General features: G+C 45.4%; 1 protein-coding gene across 1 annotated transcript in view; it reads left to right on the forward strand.

Annotated features, from left to right (window-relative positions):
• The window catches only part of WTIP (WT1 interacting protein), an 87,114-nt gene extending 64,929 nt beyond the window's left edge, over window positions 1–22,185 (forward strand). Inside the window, exons 4-8 of the mRNA XM_058033901.1 lie at window positions 9,733–9,795; window positions 12,114–12,244; window positions 13,305–13,356; window positions 15,035–15,103; window positions 18,136–22,185. Of these exons, the coding sequence (XP_057889884.1) occupies window positions 9,733–9,795; window positions 12,114–12,244; window positions 13,305–13,356; window positions 15,035–15,103; window positions 18,136–18,288 (468 nt within the window). The 3' untranslated portion in view covers window positions 18,289–22,185. The remainder of the gene's footprint in view (window positions 1–9,732; window positions 9,796–12,113; window positions 12,245–13,304; window positions 13,357–15,034; window positions 15,104–18,135) is intronic.
• Window positions 22,186–23,018: the final 833 nt, after the last annotated feature.

Below are 23,018 nucleotides of genomic sequence, written 5' to 3' on the forward strand. Positions count from 1 at the left end.
GGATGGATGGATGGGTGGATGGATGGATGGATGGTTGGATGGATGGATGGATGGATGGATGGATGAATGATGGATGGATGGATGGATGGATGGATGGATGGATGGATGGATGGGTGGATGGATGGGAATCCCCTGCACCTGGAGGATGTGGAATACCTCTGCCTATTGGAAAAAAAAGCTCCCAATATTACCAGTTAGATTGTGCCTGGGCCAGTCTGACCCTCGCTGCTGGGCCAAAGGCAGCAACTGCTGTGTATCACCGCAGAGATACCTCGGCTTGCTGGTGGTTGCAGCTGGGCACTGAACAAGTCCAGGCTTGTTAGGACCCCGTTTACCTCAAGAGGATATCTTCAGGCGATGGTGAAGAGAAAAAGGAGAGGATTCTGCTGGAGGGTTTAATGTCCAGAGGTTTATTCCATGGTTACAGAGGTCTGAACGTGAGGAGCTGCTCCAACAGAATAACAACCCCATGGTCTGATTCACCTTTTTAAGCTCAGGGACAGGGGGAGGGGAGGTACAGGTGAGCCACCAACCAGGTGAGAGGGGCAGGGTCTCAGAGGAAGATGACACCCAGCCAGGCCAATGACCCCTGGGCATAGGGGCATCCTTTGAACTTGACCAACCACACGACGCCTTGCTGGAACGTTTAGCCTGATTGACAGGACTCACTCAGCATGGGGGCAAGGGGGAAGGGATAGACGTACAGGCACACCTGGGAAAGTGACCTGGAAGGCCAAAATGGGACATCACAGCACACCACAACATCTGCCCCCCAGGGTCATTTTTGTCAGCCTCCTGCTGCCAGCCCTGATTAGCTGCACATTCTGTCAGTGCTTAAACCCTTATTGGCTAATTGAATGAAGTGAATTAATCAGATTTAAAAAAATAAGTACACAGATAATTCTACAGATAATTCTATTTGTGCCCAAGAGATTGGCTGATCTGTGCCATTTCCAGGAGGACACTGCATGTGTGAGGAGCAAAAAGAACAAAAACAACCCCCACATTTCACATTGCTTTGCTGTAGCCCTAAGGAAGGTCCAGTTTCTCCTTTAAATGCCACCTTAAAGTAACAAGTCCAGCAAGACCCAAGTGTTGCCCCAGCCCTGTTAGGAGCTGTTATTTCATGAAAGGAAATAAAACAAATGACAGTTTAATCCTTTCCTGAAAGCTCTTTGGACACAGATGGCTAACTAGCCATAACAGAGACACTGTTCCTGGTGAAGTGAACAAAAAATAAATGCCTTACTGTATAATAAATAATCCCAGTCAGATGTTCGTGTTTCATTTTGTTGATAAATTGCTGCATAATCAGGGGTGAAGGAAAAATAATTTTAATTTCTCTTTCCTTTTCTATGCTTAAATATCACGTAAAGAATTAATTATTTTTAAAAAATACTGTTTTGCTTGGCAAAAAACACTTTAAAAATGTCACCAAAGCAGCCTGAATCTTAGATCTACTATCTATCTGTTTGCTTTTTTTCCTCTTTTTGATAGGCTTTCCCTTCTCTTGAGGTAATGAACATTACTGAGTGGGGGTCCAGTAGAGGTTAAGAAATGAGAGAATTTCCCTCGAGGGAGGAGATGAGAGGGAAAATGAACCTCGTGACAGATGTTAGTTACATTGCTTAATGCACTACTGGAAGGGGCTCAGATGCTCTGGAAATAACCTATTACAGACACCACAGGCTGCAGTGCTCTGCTCTAAGGTCATCCCAAACTTCCCCTTGTAAGATTTTCTCTTTCACTGTCTTAAAACTTTGCCAAATTTAATCATTTAGGCTGAACTTCTTCATGCTAGGTTTTTGCCTCTGGCTGCCTTTGCTGTCATTAGTTGTTGAAAGTTTCATCTAGAGCTGTTCATCCATTTCAGTGAGCAAGACTGGAGGAACTCTGCCCATAAATCCTCACTGAGAAAGGCTCTAAAAGCTTCATTTTGCACATGGAAGCCATAAAGAGACTCAGTGCACTGCAGACCTGCAGGAGCCTTTGGGTGTGCTCTCCCTGCCCTCCCCAGCTCCAGAGGGCTGTGGCAGGAGGAGGGCATCAGCCCAGAGCCCCAGCAGAGCCTCCTGCAGCCCTGAAGTCTCTCTCCAGCCTTTCTTCTCCTCTCCATCCACTCTGGTGGTGCTCTGGATCCCTTTCTCCCCTGCCCAGCCACTGGTACCCCAACCAGGACACTTCTCTTTGCTGGTCACTGCAGTGCAGGAGTTGGCTACAGAGGGCACAGAGGGCCTGGTCTCACATCCACAACTGTAAATGTCACAGTGAGATCAGAAATGCAGAGGTTGTCAGGGTGTGCAGGAGGCAGCTGGGAAATGGAAATAAATGCTCAGGCTTTCCTGGGAAGGAACAGGATCTCACTCAGGAGAGAGGTGGGAAATGGAAATGCTCAGCCTTTCCTGGGGAAGGGACACAGGAGCCAGGTGGGAAATGGAAATAAATGCTCAGCCTTTCCTGGGGAAGGGACAGGATCTCACTCAGGAGGGAGGTGGGAAATGGAAATGCTGGGAAGTGGAAATGCTCAGCCTTTCCTGGGAAGGGACAGGATCTCACCCAGGAATAGTTGGGAAATGGAAATGCTCAGCCTTTCCTGGGAAGGGACAGGATCTCACTGAAGGATGAGCAGCTCATCAGAGCAGGGTTTGCACCTTCATCTCCTGAAGCACCAAACACAGCAAGCCCCTTACCCCAGCCAGGGCCCCTGGGCATGGCTGCAATGGAAATATTAATACTAATGAGGCTTTTCTTCTCAGTTTGTGCACATGCTGTTTTCCAGGGCTGGCAGTGTGGGAAATGGCCTGTCCCACTTGCTGGGGCTCTCAGAAGATAGTTTTTATTTAGTGTAATGGAAGCTGGTGTCAGCTGGAGTCAGAGGTTTGATTTTCCATCTCAGTGGCTATAAATGTTTGGAAGTCCCCCTTGGGAGGGAGCCCTGGGACTGGTGCATTAGTCAGAGCCCATTTCTGCTAAGTGAGACTCTTAGAAAAAAACAGACTCAGTTGAAAAGGTGAATGATTGAAGCTGCAGCTTGTGTCCATTTCCTATCTGATGGGAATCACAGAGACCATGGAGCTGTGGATAACTGGGAGATGTTGTATTGAGGACAGACAGACAGAGAACAGACAGATAGGGGAGTTTATTGATAAGTTTAAAGAATGATGGAATCAAAGCTTAGAAAGGGATTTGCTGCAATATTCCTGAGGTACAGAAGCATAAGGAGTCTGTGAGTGTCTTCAAGGTGCTGGTTGCTCTAGGCTGGGACAGAAGGTTCCAGAGTCAGTGTTGGTGTCACTGAAAACAAAGGCAGACATTTATAACCTGTTCCTGACAGGGGCATGAGGGAGTGCAGTCCTGTTGCTGCTTGTGTGTGTCTTGCTCCAGCCCCTCCCTGCCAAAAACATTTGAATAATTTTCTTCCTTAATTTTCCCTAAGTTTGCAATATGCCTGTGGTTCTGGGTGTATTTTATAAAATAATTTGATAGTAATGATGATTAATTGGGGTATTCTGAATTGAAGCATTGGGTCAAACCTACAGATGGGCTTAAAATTCAAGTTTCATAGTGTAGGGATATCGGTCAAATATTGGTCTGCCTCTGCACTGTGGACTGGGATGTGAATCAGCATGAAGAGTGTGTAGAGCTGACAGTTTGGGTTTGCCTCTTATTGCAACACAACTCCAGAGTGCTGTATCCTGGATCAAGAAGTTTCAAGTCCATTGAAGCTGGTGGCTGAAGTCCCATTGTCTGCAGGGGACACCTGGGTTTTCTCCTGGGGATTCTCCCCAGAGTTTTGAAGCTGGGGCCCATAAACAATGAGAGAAGCTGAGAGCACCACATGCAGGAGTCACCACAGGGCTCACTGGGATGCACTGGGAGTCCTGAGACATCTCAGGTTTATTAAAGAGCAATTCCCAGGTGGTACCCAGGCCCAGGTGATAACACAGAGAAACATAATGCAGTGAAAGTTCAGAGTGTCAGCAAGGTCTGTGCTCAGCCTTTCCTGAGCTGGGCTGCAGGCTGTTAAAGGAGTTGGAGGAATCACTCTCTGGGACATGGTAAAGGAGACAAGGACAGGCAGACAGGCTTTTTTCTGAGATGTATCACTACTCACTACCTTTTGTAACTCTCCCATTAGTGTTAGTGGAATGTTGGAAGAGCCTGTTACCAACTCCAGCTGGTTTCATGCCAGATAATCACTCCACTATTTCTCCTTGAGATGGTGATCCAAATAGTCAGACTATCCATTTTTCTTAATATTCCATTGAAAAGTAAATTACAATAACTGAAGCACACTAAAAGAACTAGAGCCCTTTCTAATGATGCCTTAACTCCTGCCAAACACTTGTAAGCAGACAGCATCAATTTTTTTCTATGGGAGGGTTAGAAAAAGACCCATGTGAGAAAGTGACATGTTTCTACATTGGTAATAAACGTTGCTATTAGCTGCTGTTATGTTCTGAATTGAAATCTCTCAACAACTGTTTTGAATAAAATCCAGATGATTTTTGTTCCAGGAAGATAGGTTCTTGTGTAAACAGCTTTTTCAGTGTGTGCAGTAGATGTAGCAGGGACAGTAAACAACCTGCAGCAGAGTTACAGCCCTGTGCAGTGTGAAGTGCTTTACAGTGTGAATCAGGTCAGTAAATGCTGGGCTCTGTAATATGATCAGAGTTAAAGCTGTTGATTCAGCCTTTTTTCTTGATCACTATCACTGTGATGCTCCCACAGGAGTTTGTTTAAGGAAGATCTAGGTAAGAAAATCATTAGTGGCTCCTAATCAATCACACAGCAAGAAGCCTTGGTGAGTGCCCAGCCAGGGTCTCTGTAGGATGTTCATGGCTGGGCTCTTCTCAGGGGCTGTACAGTGGCAGAGTTCAGGATCAGCTGAATTCTGGCACAGCTCTGGGCATGGCCAGACCTCTGCTGCCTCTGTGCAGAGCATGGAGTCCCTCCTTGCCCTGTCCTTGTCCTTCAAACACAACAAAGTGGAAAGACAGGAGCAAGAAGGCAAAGTGCTGTGTAGTGTTTCCTCACAGACTGCAAGGCAGCGTCAAGCACAGGGTGTATGAGGGGGTTTCAGCAGGATGGGAGTGAAGTTCTGGACTATTTTCCTGTAGTTAACCTGTCACCTGCCATGAGGCTCCTTTATCTTTGAGCCTGAGAAGGCCCCATTTTGTCCAGTTCATTTTAATCACTGCATTGGAATATGTGTGTAAAAACAACAACAAACCCCCATCTGCATGAAACCAAATTTGATATTTACTCCCTCTCTTAATGTGATCCCATGAATTTCTTACATTGTTGTGTCTCATGTAGTGAGGGTCCCATGCAGAGAGCAAACAATGCAGCAGTGAGAGGACAGATGCTCTGCTAATGGGAAAGCAAGGAGCAGAGAGTCTGTGAGGGATTACAGGCAGCCTGGGGTGGGAATACATTATTAGCATAGCACCCAATTCAGAAATTAGTTTTCAGAATTAAATGCCTGAAGCATTTTGGCAAAACCTCCTTATCATCCCACTCAAAAGCTCTGAAAGTGTGAAAGAGAAGGATCTCAGGCCTGGGCTGGGCAGTGGGTGATGTGCAGTGCTGCAGCAGTGAATTGGAGATTTTACAGCTTCATACCATTGCCAGGGCAGCAGCTGCCACACCCACTGCAATGTAACCGCTGGCTCTGCTTGCACAAACCTTCAGCAGGTTTTGGACATCCTCATCAAAGAGGCAAAAGGGCCTGAATGAGATTCCAGGCTCTGTTTCCAGGAGGAAGGTTTTGTTTTGCTGAGTGCAGAACAGCAGGGAAGAGCAGCAGCCCCTCCCTGGGCACAGTCAGATGGAGGGAGGAGCAGTGCCATGGCTTTTCAAAGGCCTGACATTGCCTAAGGTGGAGACTTTGGTCCTGAAGCCTTTTTCAGGAGCACTGTTTTCTGAATGTTTTTCTTTTGGAAATCATGATGGGAACATCAAACTTTAAAAGGCCCTGGTAGACAACCAAGGTTTGCTGCAGGACTGAGAACAGGCAGGAGAAATTGTTTCTCATAGTTCTTGGTGGGATTATCCTCCATGCATAATTGTTCATTGTAGGCTCAAAATTCATTGTTAATTTCTTTTAGATATATTGCATATTAGACAGAAGAATTATAAATCCCAAGATTATCACAGGAGGATACTAACAGGCCTAAATATTCAGGACAGAAGGGGTCTTGTTTTCCTCTTACATTGAAACAAAGATTCTTGGACAGGATCATTAGAGTTTTTTGGAGTTGTTTCTTTTTTTGTTTGTTTTTTGGGGGTTTTTTTGGGTTTTGGGTTTTTTTTTTTTTTTTTGTCTGTTTGATAATCAAAGTATATTGGACAGCAAACAAAAGAAAAGTTCAGCCAGCCAAGTCTTCTACTTTATTTTTACTCTGCTATTCTAACATAATTAACATAGTTCTCAATGTTTATTTAGCTTCCCAGAGTCTTATTTTATGTAATTATTGCTGAGGAGCTAAATTAAAAAGTCTTCATTTGTGCATATAAAATGAGATTTTATTATCCTGGTAGAGAAGACAAGGACAAGGTAAATAAAGGAGAAAACAGTTGAGACCAGACTTAAGAAAACAGGAGAAATAATATGCCAGCTCTTCAACTTACACTTTGTTTCCTTTGCATCCTGGTGTACCCAGCATTGTCACAGAAGGGACAGTAAAGGATAACACTTCATTTTCAGCTTTGAATTTCAGAGCTGGTCTTTTATTAACAACTTCTCTCAGTGTTTTTATATGTGCTCAAGGAGTATCTGTAATGAATATTAGGGAGAGCTCAAAATTACAGTTCCCATTTGTTGTGGATAGAGTGCCCATAGACCTGACTGCTCCCATCCCAACTGACATTGGTGTATTTACATCACTTTACTGCTCTGCCAACAAAATACCTTTTTTAACAACCTGGCACAGAGGGAACCCATTTCTAGAGGAAGGCTAGAAGTGAGCCCCACGTGCTTAGATCCTGAATGAAACTGAGCCTGTGAATGGCACAGGAACAAGAACCAGAGCTGAGATTTGGCTGCTCCATGAGGGTCTTGCTGTCCCCTCACTGCTTCACCTCAGCCTGCTTTTCATGTCTCCAGATTGGGAATGGGGGCTGTGCTCAAAAGCTCTTTTTACTGCTCTGACTCTGTCAGTAATGAGAAAGGCTCTGAGTCTGTGTAGCAAACCCTCTCCTCTCTCAGCTCCCTACTCACAAGCTCTGGGACCAGTGCTGCTCCCTCCAGCCCTGCTGGGAGCCCACCCTGGGTGGCTCCTGGGGTGCTGAGACAATAAAGAGGCTCCTCTGCCTTGGCTGCAGTCTGGAGCAAGTCACAGCTCCTCTCCCATTGCACACACAGGACTGTGAGGGTTGGTAATAATCAAGTGCTTCAAAGACAGACGTTGACAATTTTAATTAGTAATTAAAGACTTTTAAATTCTGCTTCTAAAATTCAAAGCTTAGTACAGTAGCTTTATTTGAACACTCCAAGTTAGGATCAAAGTGCAAAGAAGCAGTTCACAGTCAGCTCCAGAAATGTTGAGAAAGTCATTTATTGCTTTTAGCAGCAGAGCCCCCAGTGTGCCATCCTGTAGAAAAAGTGCTGCTGGGCTCTCAGGCTGTCACTCTTTTCCAGCCCAAATAGGTTTAAAATACAAGCAGACCTGGATCCAAACCCCTGATGTCACTGACCCACACCTTCAGTCTGTGTGGGACTGACCCTGTGACCAGGAGAGAGGAGTGCAGTGCTAAAGGACAGCTCCCTGAGCATGGGAAATGTTTTATCACTGCTGTTGCACTTGCTGCCATTTTGCAAAGTCTTCTTAATGGGGTAATCCAGTTCTGGATGTGTTTGACTAATAACAATTCTCTTGTTAAAAACAAATCATGGTTTTAATTTAATAGAGTTACTTCTATAAAGAGAGATTTTGTGTCAGCAAAGCCTTTCTTTCTGACAAACAGTATAATTTATGACAATCTAGTTAGCAATAAATGCCATTAATCTGACCACCCATGCCATTCTCTTCCTGGGGAATAATGTCCCCTCTTCATCAATAGCTGGGTGAGTGCTCCTTTGCATTCCTTATCAAATGACAGCCAGATGGGACTGGTAAATTCATTCCAGCAGGATTTTAGATTAGCTGGATTTGTGCTGCTGTTAATCCTCTGCTGTCTGTGTCACTGGGAGCTGCCCACCTGTTTCAGTGAGCCTGGGCTTCCCAGCCCTAGGAGCAGTCCAGCCAGGGGGCAGCCAGGAGACATCCCAAGCACTGAGACCTTTTTCCTGCATCAGTAAGGAAAACAAAAAAGCAAATAAAAGTAGTGTCAGCTAGGACTGCCACCTCTGCATTTGTTCCTCAGCACCCTGATCTATTCCAGGGAAGTTTCAAAGTTTCTTAAGCCTGCACAAGCTGTGTTTCTTGGGGCACAGTGAGTTTTGGGTGTGACAGCTGCTGTATCATTTACTGACTTCTGGGCCCCTCAAAGTGTCTGGGAGACCTTTTCCTACAGAATCACTTGGTTGCATAGCAACAATAATTTTGTCTCCAACCTATTGATCCAACATAACATGTAATCCCCTCACTCCAATAAAAAAAGAAAACATATGGCAGCTCCAGGCAGGGAAGCACAGGCTTTTGATGTGAGGGGACAGTTAATCCCACTAAACCAGGGGGGAATGGAGCAAGATACACTCTGCTGGGCTCAGAGGATGCATTAGGTGCCTGAGCCAATTAACCTGTGTTCTGGGAGAGGAGCCTGCTTTACATTCATCCTCCCCTTCCTCGTCTTTTATGTTGTGCAGCTGAAGCACATTTGAGGTGAGCTGTGCTAGAGGAGCATCCCTGCACTGCCCCAGGTGGGTGGGCACAGGCAGGATGGTGCTCACACAGCACAGCCCTCAGCTGAGATGGGCTGCACAGGGTGAGGGTTCAGCCCCTGCAAACACCAGTTTCACAAGGCTGGAGTCCCTCAGGAAGATGTCTCTTGTTTGTAGGTGGTTGTTTGGAGGTCACTCTGATGACCTGGATGGTTTTTCTGTGCCTCTAAACAGAGGGCTAAAAGCAGACCTTGGCATCTGAAATGGGATCTGCTTTGGGGACAGGAGCACAAAGTTAAGGCTGGGACTGCTCAGGCAGGGAGCACAGAGCTTTGGTGCCAGGCAGGCACAGCCTCTCCCCACAGCCATGCCCTGGCACCATTGTCCTGAGGTACCTCCTGCTGCCCACACTGTGCAGTGAGCCCAAACCCCTGTGGCTGCTCTGCTGGATCCTTCCCTGCCTGCAAGGCTTGGGATCCACAGGGCAGCCAAATCCTTCCCGGGCCTGGGGTCATTTTTCTAGCTTGCAAATAACACTGAGTAAAATGAGGGTCCAAGTCTGAGGTGGCTGATTTGAGCAGGATTTGGGAGGTGAGTTCTCTGTTATTTAAAACAATCACCAGAAGAGTCAATTCAAGTAATTTCTGCACAGCAAACACAAACTTTCCATAAAGACTTTAAAAAATCAAACTTAAAATAATACTGTTACATGGGGAATCTCAGTGGAAATATTGCAGTGGATCAGAAGGCCAGACTGGTCTCTGAACATGCTGCAAGAGCTGAGTGAAGGCTTCTGAGTCACTGTCTCCCAAACCTGTGTCACACATAGCACAGCCTTCACTTAAAATGTATTTCTATGGCTAGAGGAGTGGCTACTAATGATCCTTTCTTTTGTGTCATTTTAACAGTATTCAGGTTTTCAGCAAACAGCAGACAAGTGCTTTGTTTGTGGACACCTCATAATGGAAATGGTAAGAGACCTAAACTCCTAATGACAGGTAACTTGGGACACTGTGGGACATCTGCTTTTCCCTGCCCAGGCTGGTATTGTGTCTTCACTGCTGTCAACATAGGGTTTGAAACTGAGGCAGTAAATAAAAATGCCTTCATGCTCCATTACTACTATTAGGGGCAGAAAGTTGGGCTTCTTTGCTACCTAGGGACATGGAAGGCTATTACTCTGCCATTTGTGAGTCAAAATAAAATAGAATTTTAATACTAAAGGGGGAAGTACAGCAGAGCTTTGTATGAGAATATGGTGAAGGAACATGGTGGATGTGCTCTGTAAGACAGTAGATAACCAGAGCTCTGTCATGTGGGTGGAATCTGGGATAGAGCAGAGAGGGACATTATCAATAGTGCTGAGATTTGTCACCTGTTTTGTGACTTACTTTGTTTACCCTCTGTTGCTTGCTCCACGTCATTTAAAATGCATTATTGCCACTGGGATTTTTAGGGAGCCAGTAGTCAGAGCTACTTTTGTAATAAAAATAAAATCAAAGAGCTTTGGGTTGGCCAGATTCTACTGGCATCCTTTCAGGGGGTGAAAGTAAGAAGAGTTATGTGTGCTCTTCCTAAGCAGAAATTCCCAAACCCAATGAAGTGGTTTGCACAACAAAGAAGGGCAGATCCTGCAGTGTATCTGTTTTCCTCTTGCTTTAAAGTGTGCATGAAGCTCTGTGTGCCTAAGAGGAGTAGCTGGTGTGCTGCACACACAGAGGTTCAGTCAGAGCTGGAACAGGGACTTCACTAATGAGGATTCTGGCTCACATTCTGGCACCACTGGTTGGACAAGGATATTGTTCGTTTTAGCCAGGAGCAAATCTCTGGAGCTGTGTCATGCTGGGAGGGGGAGGGGAATCCTGACGTGCTTGCTTTGAGCTGGCCCTTAATTGCAGAATCCAGGCAAGAGTCCATGATACCTCACTGGTGGAACCCAGTAGCTGCAAGCTTGGCAGGTGCTTGTCTGCCTCTCTCCCATCAGCAAGTGTGCTCTGACAAAAGGAAACAGTTCTGGGAGCTCCAGGAATTCAGCTCTCCTGTCTGGGGAATTCCAGCCTGCTCCTGCCTTGGAGCACAGCCCGGCCCTGCTGAGTGCTGGCCTGGGGCACAGCTGGGGCACAGCTGGGGCTCTGCAGGGCTGGTGAGGAGCTGCCCTGTGCTCAGGGCTGGGGCTGCACAGCTCTGCCAGGCTGGCACTGCACTGTGCTCCTGCAGCAGCACCAACCCCAGCACAGGGACCAGCTGCCTCTGGCTCAGAGTCTGATGCCACAGAATCACAGGGCTTCATCAGAGAGGGAAATAAAGGTTAAATTAAATTGGCCCTTTTTTCTGCACTTCTTTCCTCTTAGTTTGAGCTTTATTCATAGAATCACCTATAGGGCCATGGGAGCTTGGTCTGTGTAGATTTTTCACCTCGAACTTCCCAGCAGCTCCAAGCTGAGCACTGTGCTAGCAGCTGAAATTTTGAAATTACCTTCCAAAGATACTTCTTACACCCAAAATGGTGTGGAATTGGTTTTATAATCTGTTGAGAGCTGCCTGAAAGTGATAGCTGTGTCTCACTCTTCCCAGGGTCTCGTTCATGGGCTTGCAGTGTCCTCCTCAATGTCCCAGTGCCACACTGAGTGTCGCTGGGGATGTCTGTAGTAGTGCAGCCAAGGTTGAATCAAACCTTTCCCTGAAACCTTTAAAATGCAGTAGGGAAGGTCAGCATGGGGAAAGCCTGGGCAGTGCATGGATCAGTATCCAAACACATGGATAGTGGTGGAATTTTATCAGAAACTGATGGGCCCCTATGACTGAGTGATAACCAGTCAGTAACTCTGGGAGATTAGGATCCTTAGTTAATAAAGAGGCACCTCTTTGTTTGCTTGTTTTGCTATTTAACTTTTTGAGTAATGACCAGTTTGGATTCTGTCTGTCACAGCCTGTCAAGTTTTGTAAGGTAACTCTGTATCCCAGTACCTTGTAGTTGGGATTTCCCCAGAGAAGGTCTGTGAAGCCATTTTTAATTTCCATTGGCAGTACTGGCCTTGCAGAGCTAAAGCTGATGGGCTTAGCCTGATTTGCAGCCCTTGCACTTCCTTGGGAGCATATTGAAACCCACTAAAATAAGCAAGCTGATTGTTTTAAGAGGCCCCTTGCTGACAGATCTGCAGAGTGGTAATTTCATCCTGAAATGTTTTTCTCACTGTCATTATTAAAAATGAGAGAGACACAGCAGTTTATGGGGAGACAATATCTCATGTAATCATGCATCCACTTATTTTGTTGTTTGCCTCACAAGATCTTACAGGCCCTTGGCAAGTCCTACCATCCTGGCTGCTTCCGCTGTGTGGTGTGTAACGAGTGCTTGGATGGAGTCCCCTTCACTGTAGACGTGGAAAACAATATTTACTGTGTCAAAGACTACCACACGTGAGTACACAGACCCACTGCATGCTCAGCAAACCTACAGTAGTTAAATCATTGGTGTGGTTATAAGCCTTGTGATAAATAAAAAGGTCACTCCTGTTTGCTCAGATGTCCCTCACTGCTTCTTTCATGTGTTGCAATTGTAAAGTATTGTGAGGTTTGTTAAGCAGTGCCTTATGGCACACAGTGGCCAAGTGAGGCTGAAAATCAAATTGTGTCAGAGGATGGGCTTCTTGGGGCTGCTCCTCTGCTTCCTTCAGGACTGCCAACACCAATTCCACCAGGCACTTCTGCAAGTGTTGGTAGGCTCTGCTGGCTGTTTCAGGAGCAGAGGCTCTGGCAGAGCTTGACTCAGTGTAAGTTTTGTTAACTGACACAGAGCACATGTAATAAACAGTTACTGCTAGAACAAACTGAGCCTTACCTGACAAAAGGCAGAGGTTTAAGAGATTGCTTTTGGACTCTTTCCAGATTCCACTCAAAGGCAATGGGATCCTGCACTTAGCTGCAGTTAGCCAATAACCCAGTTATGCAGCAGGAGTAAATCACCCTGAATTCAGCCCTGTTGGTGCCAATCTGACTGTTAAAAGGACACAGTCAATGTTGGCCCACTGACTGCCATAAAATGCAGCTGAGGACCATAAGCCCATTTTGTATTTAGCTGGGAGATTCTGGCCACAATCAGCCCCTCTCCTGTTTAGGACACGTGGTTGTGTCTTTCTCATGTCAGAGTCCCTAAGTCAGGAGCTGCTTTGTAGTCAAGCATCAAGGCTCTGGAAGAATTGGAATGGTTTTATAAATAAAGGAAGGAAAGAAAATTGGCATATACAGAAAGAGGGGTGGATTCACTGTGCCTCAAGGTTGGGAGGACCTAAACAACAAAATTGGGATAGATCAGCCTTTCCCAAATCTCCTTTTCATTGAATATCAAACAATTAGAGGGGTTTTAAATCCTGTGGATCTCCATTTTACTAAAAATAAGGCATGATTACAATGGCTCTCTTGCTTCTGCTTTTTTAAGATGCTTTATATGTGATTGGAACTCTTTCTTCTTGCACCCTAGGGTTTTTGCACCAAAATGTGCTTCCTGTAACCAGCCAATCCTCCCAGCACAGGTAGGTGTTAGCATGCACTGACTCCTGGGGAAAACAGCTGTGGGTATATGGGCACTTTCTAAAGACACACTAAAGGCTTCTCCTTCCTCTCCAGAATCTGTACCATGTTAGATACTAAATTAAACTCAGTTCAGCAGTAAAGTCACTCCCAAACATTCCCAGAGGTTGTAATAGTCACACTACTCCTACAGCATAGTACTTCTTATCCGTAGGGTGCTTTCCAGGTCTTCATCAATCTGTTAGAAACCTCATTGAATTGAAAACACTGACTGGGCTCCAAGAACAACTCTGGGAGTAAAGCCCTTGAAAAGGCATCTGATGGTTACTGGCCCTGTGAGAAGGCCACACAGTCTGCAGTCCTGAGGTGTCAGTGGAATGGAAGTTCTTAAAGTGGTTAAAAAGGCAACACCAAAAACAGAACCAGGTGAAAGCTGCCTGCAAGCTCAGCCTGTGCTGACAGTGTTATGGACACAATAGCCCAGAGTGGGGCTCCCTGGTGCTCTGCTGGGTGCAGCACCCTCTGAGCTGAGGTCAGTGACCAGCTCATTTGTAAGCAAGGGCCTCAGCATCTCCCTGCCTTTCCTCTGTCATGTTTACAGCACCAGAGCTTCCCTCCTGTGAGCTGCTGTGCCCCAATGGAGCCTGATGCTAGAGCCTCTCACATGCCCACCTCCATCACTCTGCACATTACTCTCATTTGTCATTAGTGTTTCTGTTAATTGGCCAAGCAACCAAACACCAAAAAACCCCATAAAAGCTGAACCAGAACTGCTGTCCTGATGGGTTGTGAGGAGAAAACCTCTGTGTAAATGTCACTGAATTTGTGTATTAAGAAATAATTCTTTTTTCTTCTCAAGAAAGAAAGGAAAAGAAATAAAAGGCAGTGGTAGTGCTGACTCACCTGATGACTACAGGACACACTCCATATTCCTTCCTGGGAGATTTCCTGGGTTAGTTCAAGTCTGGCAGTGCAGGTGCTGACTTGCCCACAGCTTCTCTCAGACAGAGTCACATCATATCTGGTGCTCTAACCACACCTGGAACTGGAAACAGCACAAGGCAACCAATTAATGAGCTCTGTCCTCAGAGTGGATCAGGAAAAGAGCCTGTGAGGTTACAGAAGGGTATGGGCTGCTCTGCAGGCCTGGGGCTCAGCCAGGATTGCACAACTCTGCTGAGGTTTAGCCTGTGCAGGTAATTACCTGCCAGACTGGTATGTCAGTCCCTGTGGGGACACACAGTGACATGTGCATGTGCAAAAGGGCTGTGCAGCAGATGGATGGAGAGGAACACACCCTGGAAATCAGAGCATACAAGGAAAAGTTACCCAATGAGAAGGTTTTTGATTGGTAATTTGTTCAGATCCTGGGCGCCCTTGGAAGAATACTTGATTTCAAGACTGATTTGTTCCTTGAGCATGAGGCTTTGGCTGCACTTCCCAAATGACCTGTGCAGCTCAGATATGCCAGACACCCAGAGTGCTGCTGCACAGCTGAGGAGTGCCCAGGGCCAAGACCTTCAGTGGTCACAGAGCTCTGCTGCATGGGGCACAGGGGATTCTCCCAGGGACACAGCTCTTCAAACGAGCTGGGCACTGTGTGGGGACTGAAAAACACTTCTGAGACACCACTGTCATGTTCTCCTGAGACACCACTGTCACCTTCTCTGTGCTCCCCAGGGCTCTGAGGAGACCATCCGGGTGGTGTCCATGGACAAGGACTATCACGTGGAGTGCTACCACTGTGAGGTGAGCGCGGGGCCCGGCCTGCGACGCGGCCTGCTCTGGGGGGGACCTGCTCTGCTCTGGGGGGGACCTGCTCTGCTCTGGGGGGGACCTGCTCTGCTCTGCTCTGGGCACCTGCTGTGCTCTGCCCTGGGGGGGACCTGCTCTGCCCTGGGGCCCTGCTCTGTCCTGAGGGACCTGCTCTGTCCTGAGGGACCTGCTCTGTCCTGGGGCACCAGCTCTGCCCTGGGGACCTGCTCTGCCCTGAGGGACCTGCTCTGCCCTGGGGCCCGCTTCTGTCCTGGGGCCCTGCTCTGCCATGGGGGACCTGCTCTGTCCTGAGGGCCCTGCTCTGCCCTGGGGCCCTGCTCAGCCCTGGGGCCCTGCTCTGCCCTGGGGCCCTGCTCAGCCCTGGGGCCCTGCTCTGCCCTGAGGGACCTGCTCTGCCCCTGGGCTGCCCTCCCTGGCTCTTGCCCCCCTGGGCAGGCAGGGCTCTGCCCCACAGCTCCTGAGGAAGACAGACAGGTGGATGCTGCCTGGGCTGGAAGTGGTGCTGCCATCACCAGTACCAAATTAGTTTTGGAGGGGTTTTTCCCCAATATATGAGCTTCAAAGCTGGGCTTGGTTGGTTGGGTTGAATTTTCTCAGTACTTCTGGATGGGGAGTGAGCAAAGAGTAGGTGCCAGTTGTATTTTTCCTCATCTGTACACTCTGTAGGGCTCTGATCTGAGGAGATTTGAATTTACATTGGCTGTGCAGGGAAGGAGTCTCACTGGAAGGCCTTTCTAGGGGATCTGCTTTCTCCATGCTGAATGAACATTGATTCTTTACTAGGAAATGGACCAGGACACCACTGACTTTCTGTCACATTTTTGGGAGTAGTTTCTCGTTGTGCAGAACATTTAAACATTCATTGCCACAGATTAGGTTGTGGAATTAGTGCTCTTGTGTGGAATTAGTGCTCTTGCTTCAGAGAGGAGACCTGAGTTCATCCTTATCCCACAGCCAGGAACATGAGAAGGGAAACAAACTCAGTAAGCTGGGATCAGCCAAAAGCTTCCTTTTTACTGTAGGTTTGGCATTCTGATACAGCACACAAATATCCACAGAGATGTTCCCTGTTAGCACCAGGGGCAGAAATACAGCAGTGCTGCCTTCAGGCACTGTTGCATGAAGGTTTTACAAAGAATCTTCTGACTGAGAAAGAAAATAATAAAATTCAGGGCATCTTGAACTGTTATGTATCTAAATGTAAGGAAGGCCCCATCCACTCAGCTATCTCCTTCCAACAGACACCTGATACTCCATCCATTTCTATTAATTTTTCAAGAGCAATTGGCACAGGAAATCACAGTGTTTTGGAGAGCTGAACTTCCCTCCTCCTTCCCCCAGCTATTGCTTTGTGCAGGCTTCACCTAAGATGACAGCTCCCTCCCCTGCTCTCAGGCTATTGACTTCATGCTGCAATGTCCCACTGGGGGTTTATTTTCCCTTCTGTTTCATTATTCATTTCCCCATTCTCCTCCCCATTTGAGGCAAATCAAGCTGCCTCCACATCTGCCCGGAAAGGCAGAGTGCATTAATGTACAGCAATCAGGAGTTAGCAGTGGGTTAGTGCCTGATGCTCTCAAATCAGGCTCTCTGCACACTGCTGTCCCCAGATGCTGCTGGAAAAGTGAGTGCAGGATTTTGAGGTACACAAGGTAGGGATGTGAAGATTTTAGCAAGGCTCCGTGACTTAGGCAGCCACTCCTCAGCTGCTGCTGGTGTCACCCTCAGCTGGTGCCACACAGTCAGTGGTCAGGTTGGGAATTTGCAGCTTTTCTGTGTCATCTCTTTCACATGCAACCACTTGGCTTCTGTGGAGGGGTTCAAGCCCTTTTGCAGATCACTGGAGCCCCATTCTGGAAGTGGGACCTGCTGACAAGGCAGGCTTTCTCCTTGCAGGAAGGGAATTCAGTTTTGGAGAGGGAGGAAGATACAAACACTTGGCATATCTGAAATTGGTAAATTCTAATTTTAAATCTTGTATAAATTGCTATAAAATCATTGTATAATATGTAGCAACACAGAGAAAATTACCTTGGCAGATACCTAGATCAAGAACTCTCTAAATTAACACTGCAGTTTTAAAGCTTACTTTAAAATCCATTTTCAGTCTTATTTCAGTGTTGTAAAATTTGAGGATTTAAACTTGAGCTGTGAAAGCTGAAAAATTACACACTGTGTTCAGTTAAAAGCTTTGCATTTGTTTTCAGTACTAAAACCACCTATACACCCAGTTTGTTCTGTTTAGCTTTTTATTTCTTTCTATTAAGTGCATTTCTATTAATACTCAGAATCTCTGGTTTCTCAGAGCTGATCACGGTAATCTTTTCTAAGTATTTAACATACTTGTAACATTAAACCTGAGTACCAAACTTCAGTGATTTCCAAATGCCCTCAGAATTACAGTGATGGAAATCAGGGTGGTCTCTGTTGCAGTGTACATAAGGGTCAGCAGGATCACTGTTAGCTGCTTCTGTGTTTATCCCTGTCTCTGTCTGTAGTTATGTGTCAGTCCCAGAGGTACCTGCATTTCCACTAAAGATGGACCACCGGCCTTGAGGTCTTTAAGTTCTTTTCATTCCAAATTAGAGGAAGTGTAGACCTGCTCCAGCAGTAAGCTGTGTCACCTCTCCCACTTTTGCCCTCCCCTCTCATTCTCTGCCTATGCTCCCCCCATCTGCCTTGCTGCAGAATCAGCTCCCCTCTGTTCAAGCCTCTTCCAGGTTGTGTTTGGCAGGGTCAGCCCCTGGGCTGCTTTTAGGCTTTTGGTTTGCATCACCATTTATTGGGTGGAGAAGAGAGCAGGATGGGACAGTGATGAACAGAAGGCTGGGCACAGCCTGTGCTGTTGGATCCCAGGGATGTAAAGGGTCAGGGTGCAGATCCCAGGAGCTGTGGGGGCTGCTGGCCTTGGGGGCACAGGGAGCTCTGGGCCCCTGCAGGGCAGCAGGGCTGGGAGGGGCCTGCCTGAGTCACTCACTGATCTGGGATGTCTCTCTTCCTTCCAGGACTGTGGTTTGCAGCTCAATGATGAGGAAGGCCATCGCTGTTACCCCCTAGAGGGCCACTTGCTCTGCCACAGCTGTCACATCAGGCGCCTTAATATCAAACTGCCATCACATCCACCTCCGAGCTACCCCATGCATGTCACAGAACTCTGAGAGACATTTCCAGCATCAAAGAGCCATTGGAAAGAAGACAAAAACCTAAAGATTACTTTCATGTTCCTTTAAAGATGAGGTTCCAGTAATAACCATCTAAACCAGCTATTTATTTTTTGAATCGGAGGTGAGGGGTCCTTTTCTGATCTTGTACATATGCATTCTTTTATCTAAACATTTTCACTGAGACACCGTCTACTTGAACAAATAATTCACCACTAAACTGTAACTGTAAATGGCAGCATTTCTAAAAACAATGGTACAAAGGGCTGTTCTGCACTCCCTGCTCTCTTCCTTCAGTGGAGATTACACCCAAGTAAGGAGTGTAGAATTACTTTCCAAAAGTTAGCACCTTATCATATTGCAGCAAGCATGATAAGATAAATGCTAGCATTTTAGCTAGTTCTGTTGAATTCTGGTCTTAGAGAATACTTAGATTCCAGAAGTAGGGAATAGGCAGCAAGCAGGTGTTTTAGCCAGGGCAGTTTTCAGCAAGGTTAAAGCAAGGTGTGCTGTGAAGTGTCAGGCCAGCTCTCCATCCTACAGGGTCCCACAGTCATCCAAAGATTAATTATTTGGCTTGTTCAAGAAATGTGGCAAGCCTCTGATGAAAAACCCACAGTACAGAGGATTGTTTCCAAAAATTGGCACATGCAGGGTCAGCAGTTGCAGCCCTCTGTAATTGCTGACTGTGTAGCCATGGCTTCAAAATGCATTCCTATCAACTGGACCATTTGGCACTTACTAAAGAATTCATATTTCAAACCTGTTTTTTGTTCAGTAGGGTTCTATGCAAAGGTACACTTGTCTTTATACTGCTTGTTTTATCCACGACTTCATTTGTTACCAACTGCTTCATGATTGTATGTTGAGACATTATTAAAGAGAGGCACAGTGGTTTGGTATTACCTTTCAGCTTTGTGTTCTTTTCAAGATTACTTTCAAACTGATTATGGTGATTGTCTTCATTGGAAAGCAAAATGCAGTATGGCAGGAGTAGTAATTTAGAGAGTCAGACCACAAAACATCAGTGTTTACAACAAGTGTTAGCTGTACATAGACTGTACACACTTTCATGTTTTGCATAAGCTTTTGCAGTACCCTCAGACCTCTGGGGAGAAATATATGTCTTCCATATAGGAAGTTAGATGAATCTTTTTTAATGGTTTGTTTTTACCATGTGCTGATGTTTTACATGCAAATCACACATCTGTATGTCAGAAAAATCCCTTGCATTCTCACGAGAATTGACCCAGCCTTCCTGAAGCTGCAAATTACCATTGCTGTCTTTAACTGTATTCAAAGTTACAATAAAATGAAATTCTTCAGCCCCAGAGGAAGTAGAAATACCAGAGTGGATTCTTGGCATGTGTAAGTTGGGCCATTTCCATGCCAGTTCCAGCACTGGAGAACCCGCCGGAGCCGTTCGGAAACGATGCCGTGTTCAATCCAGCATGCAGGCTGATGGAATGACTTATTTGGCAACACCACTGCAGTTCAGTTTCTTATGCTCCATTGACTTTTTGAAAGCCATTTGTGGTGCTCTTGAAAAGCACAAAGAGCATCCAATGGCCACTAATTCCTAAGTGGAATAATTAACTCCCTTAACAGAACTTTTTGATAGTGTGGAATTTCCTTATGAGGAAAGCTGGGGGGAAGGGGAACAGGAAAAATTCCTGAGAACTATTTTTTCTGTTAGTAAGGAACAAAAAGGATGATTTCTGAACTTCTGCCAGACTTCCTTTGGCCTAGATTAACCTGTCCTACTGAAGGCTCCTGAGCAAAGTAATTTTGTAGTTAATATGTATCAGTGTATAATTAACATGTTTAATGTGAATGCTAGGGTTTGAAGTAACTACAGTGCAGTCGGTGCCCCATTTCTGCACTGTGGCCCAAGAGGCCTGGCCTGCAGATGAGGCCAAGGGTGCACCTGCATTTCTGCATTTGCAGACACTCCCTGTGTGTCCATAGTCAGCAGCACAGCCTCAGGAAGAAGTGGAATTACACATGCCAGCAAATGCTGGAGAAAGGGGGAAAAAATGTCTTAAAGTGGATTGTATGACTAGATAATTCCTTCAGGTTGCTACAAACATGGAAGGTGCCAGAGCTTCAGGATAAACTTTTAGCATCAGCTGCAATGGAATGCATTTTCCATTGCAGGAGGGTGCTGTGGACCACATTTAGCTTTGAGGCATTTTCTCTTGCATGTCTTTACATGCAGTCTTTACCCAGATTAAGAAATTATTAAAATACATAGGCTAGGTTTGGGTATGTTCCTGGGAACCAATAACAGCTACTTGCTGAACTGGAAAAATGCTTTTTCTCTACCAGTAGAGAAGCAGAACCTTCACACTGACAGTGGCCAGGGCTGGAGGTGACTTACCCTGGCATTCAGCCCAGTCCCCTGCCAGCACCTTCCTGAACACTTTGCCTCCACCAGGGCATCAGCTGAAGTTTCCAACATATTTTCTAAGGGCCAGCACACTTTCAAACATGTACATACCAGACCATTTCTTCATGTTTTTTCAAAACAATCATCCTGTAGAACAGAATAATATTTAATTTCATTTGACATGCTGATTTTTCAGTCTCTTGTAGTTCTGTGCAGTTCTGGTCTGTTAAGTGTCACCATGGTAAAAATTCTGAAAGGTAATATGTCAATACAGAATAAGCAATTTGTTTAAAACCAGAAAGCAGCAGCTGTTGTTCTAGTATTTTCTATAGACAGATGCCTTCCATTATTGTATTACAAAGTGCAGCTTTGCTTTTCCAGCATTTACTATAAAAACTGGGGCTTGAGTGAGATTTGCCAGGTTTGGTCTGTTTTTTTTTTTTTTTCAAATCAAAGAGAAAAATAAAATCAAACCTAAAATAATGATGTGCTGTACTCTTTAGTGCTAGTGACAGTTTCTGCACATTTTACCTCCTGCCCGGGGAATAATGTAAATAAGAACTCTCCTTTTAATGATTTTCTTATGGATTATTCTTACATTAAATCAGTTCAACACAGATGAAAACTTCCTAAGTTCGTTTTACAGTGCAATTGTTCTTGAGAAGCTGTTACTGTACTTTCAGAATATTTCCATAAAGTTAAAGTTCATAACAACCTGCTCTCATTTGCATCAGGGCTGCCCCTCCCACTGGGAGGTGCAGGGTCCCTCCCACCCAGGGCGAGTTCCAAAGAAAGGACCAAAATCATCCTTTGAAAACAAAAGAATGCACTCAGAGAATCGAGCTTACAGAGAGGGTTTGTTGGGGTTTCTTTCCTTTTCCTTTTCCTTGTGTGCACGTGTGTGTATATATTTTGTAAGGTGGAGCTTCAAAAGGAAAACATGGTTAGAGGAACTCTTTAAGACCAGAAATTCCAGAGTAGTAAAGTAAACCAAAGCTCTAAAGGAAACAAAAGCTGCTTTCTTGTGTTTCAAGAAAAGTTTAAAAGTTTGTGATTCATCCTGTAACTAATGCCGTAACTAGAGTATATAATTTGACTTAAATTAAGTTTTCATTTGAGAAATATTTTCATTTTCTTTAAAAGAATATAGTTTTCTTCCAAGAACTTGGACCAACGTTGATTTTTATTTTGTAGGAAATATATGAATTCCCAGTTTGTATATCATGTAACTAGTTTACATGCTGAAAATATACATTAGTTAACTATTTTTGTATATATATATCCTTGTAAAACCTTTCAATGTGCTTCTGTCTTTTAGTCTTTAGAATTACTTGTGGTTTTGTGTTTCAGTGTTTGATTCCCTTGATTGTTGAAGAAAAAATTGGGAAATGTAGATTTATTTATCTAAAGAAGAAGCTACTTGCTATCATCTTAAGTTATTTAATATTAAAGTCAGAAGTTTCATTTAACCTTAGATGCTATAATCTGCTTTTTTCAATAAAGACATTTTGTAGTTATCTCTGCTTTTGTAGTCTGTTGCATGTAGTTATTTTATTTTTATTTAACCTAGGTAGGCATTAAAACAATTTTTAGGAGCCCTTGTATGCCTACAGAAATGCCTAACTGATATTAATTGATTGCAGCTGCATTCATGAAAGATTTTGGTGCTCTAGTGCAAGTGTTACTAATTAAGGTCTAAAATGTGCCCACAGCTAACGTTCTGCAGCTGCACTTAGAAAAGAATTTAGTCACTCTGGCACTTTTTAATTAAGCTTTAACCAGTCTGGCTAGTTCACATGTCGGACAGTCAGTATTGAGGAACACTTCCTTTTCAAAACTCTCATTATTTTTTTGGAGTGTTCCACAAGAGAAATATTTGCCTGGGCTATGAACTTAGCTTGAAGCACTTGGACCTTGGTTTGGGGAATTTTCTCTGTATTCTTGCTAAGTCACAGTAATCCAGAAACTGTGGCCAGAGCTCTGATAGGATCAAAGAGATGCAAGTTTGTGTGTTTTGCCTTTCTGGAGCTTTTTGCCACGTTCCTGTCTCCAGTTTCATGGCACAGATGGGAGCCTGGTCACATTTACCTTCCCCAGCCCGTGTCCTGCAGGAGCAGCTGTGTCATTGGGCAGGAGGGACACTGGTGCCTTGTGTCCAGGGGAGAGCACAGCAGAGTTCCTTCCTTGTGTCCTCATGGTCAGATCCTTCCTTTCCATCAGGCTGGGCAGTCTGCTCTGGTGAATGTTCCTCCCTGCACCGAGGGCACACATCAAACACTCCCAAGCTGCTCCCATCACAGGGGCCTCTGCAGCTCTGCCACCCTGGCTTGGCAAAGCC

Source organism: Melospiza georgiana, chromosome 14, assembly GCF_028018845.1.
Source record: "Melospiza georgiana isolate bMelGeo1 chromosome 14, bMelGeo1.pri, whole genome shotgun sequence".
NCBI lineage: Eukaryota > Metazoa > Chordata > Aves > Passeriformes > Passerellidae > Melospiza > Melospiza georgiana.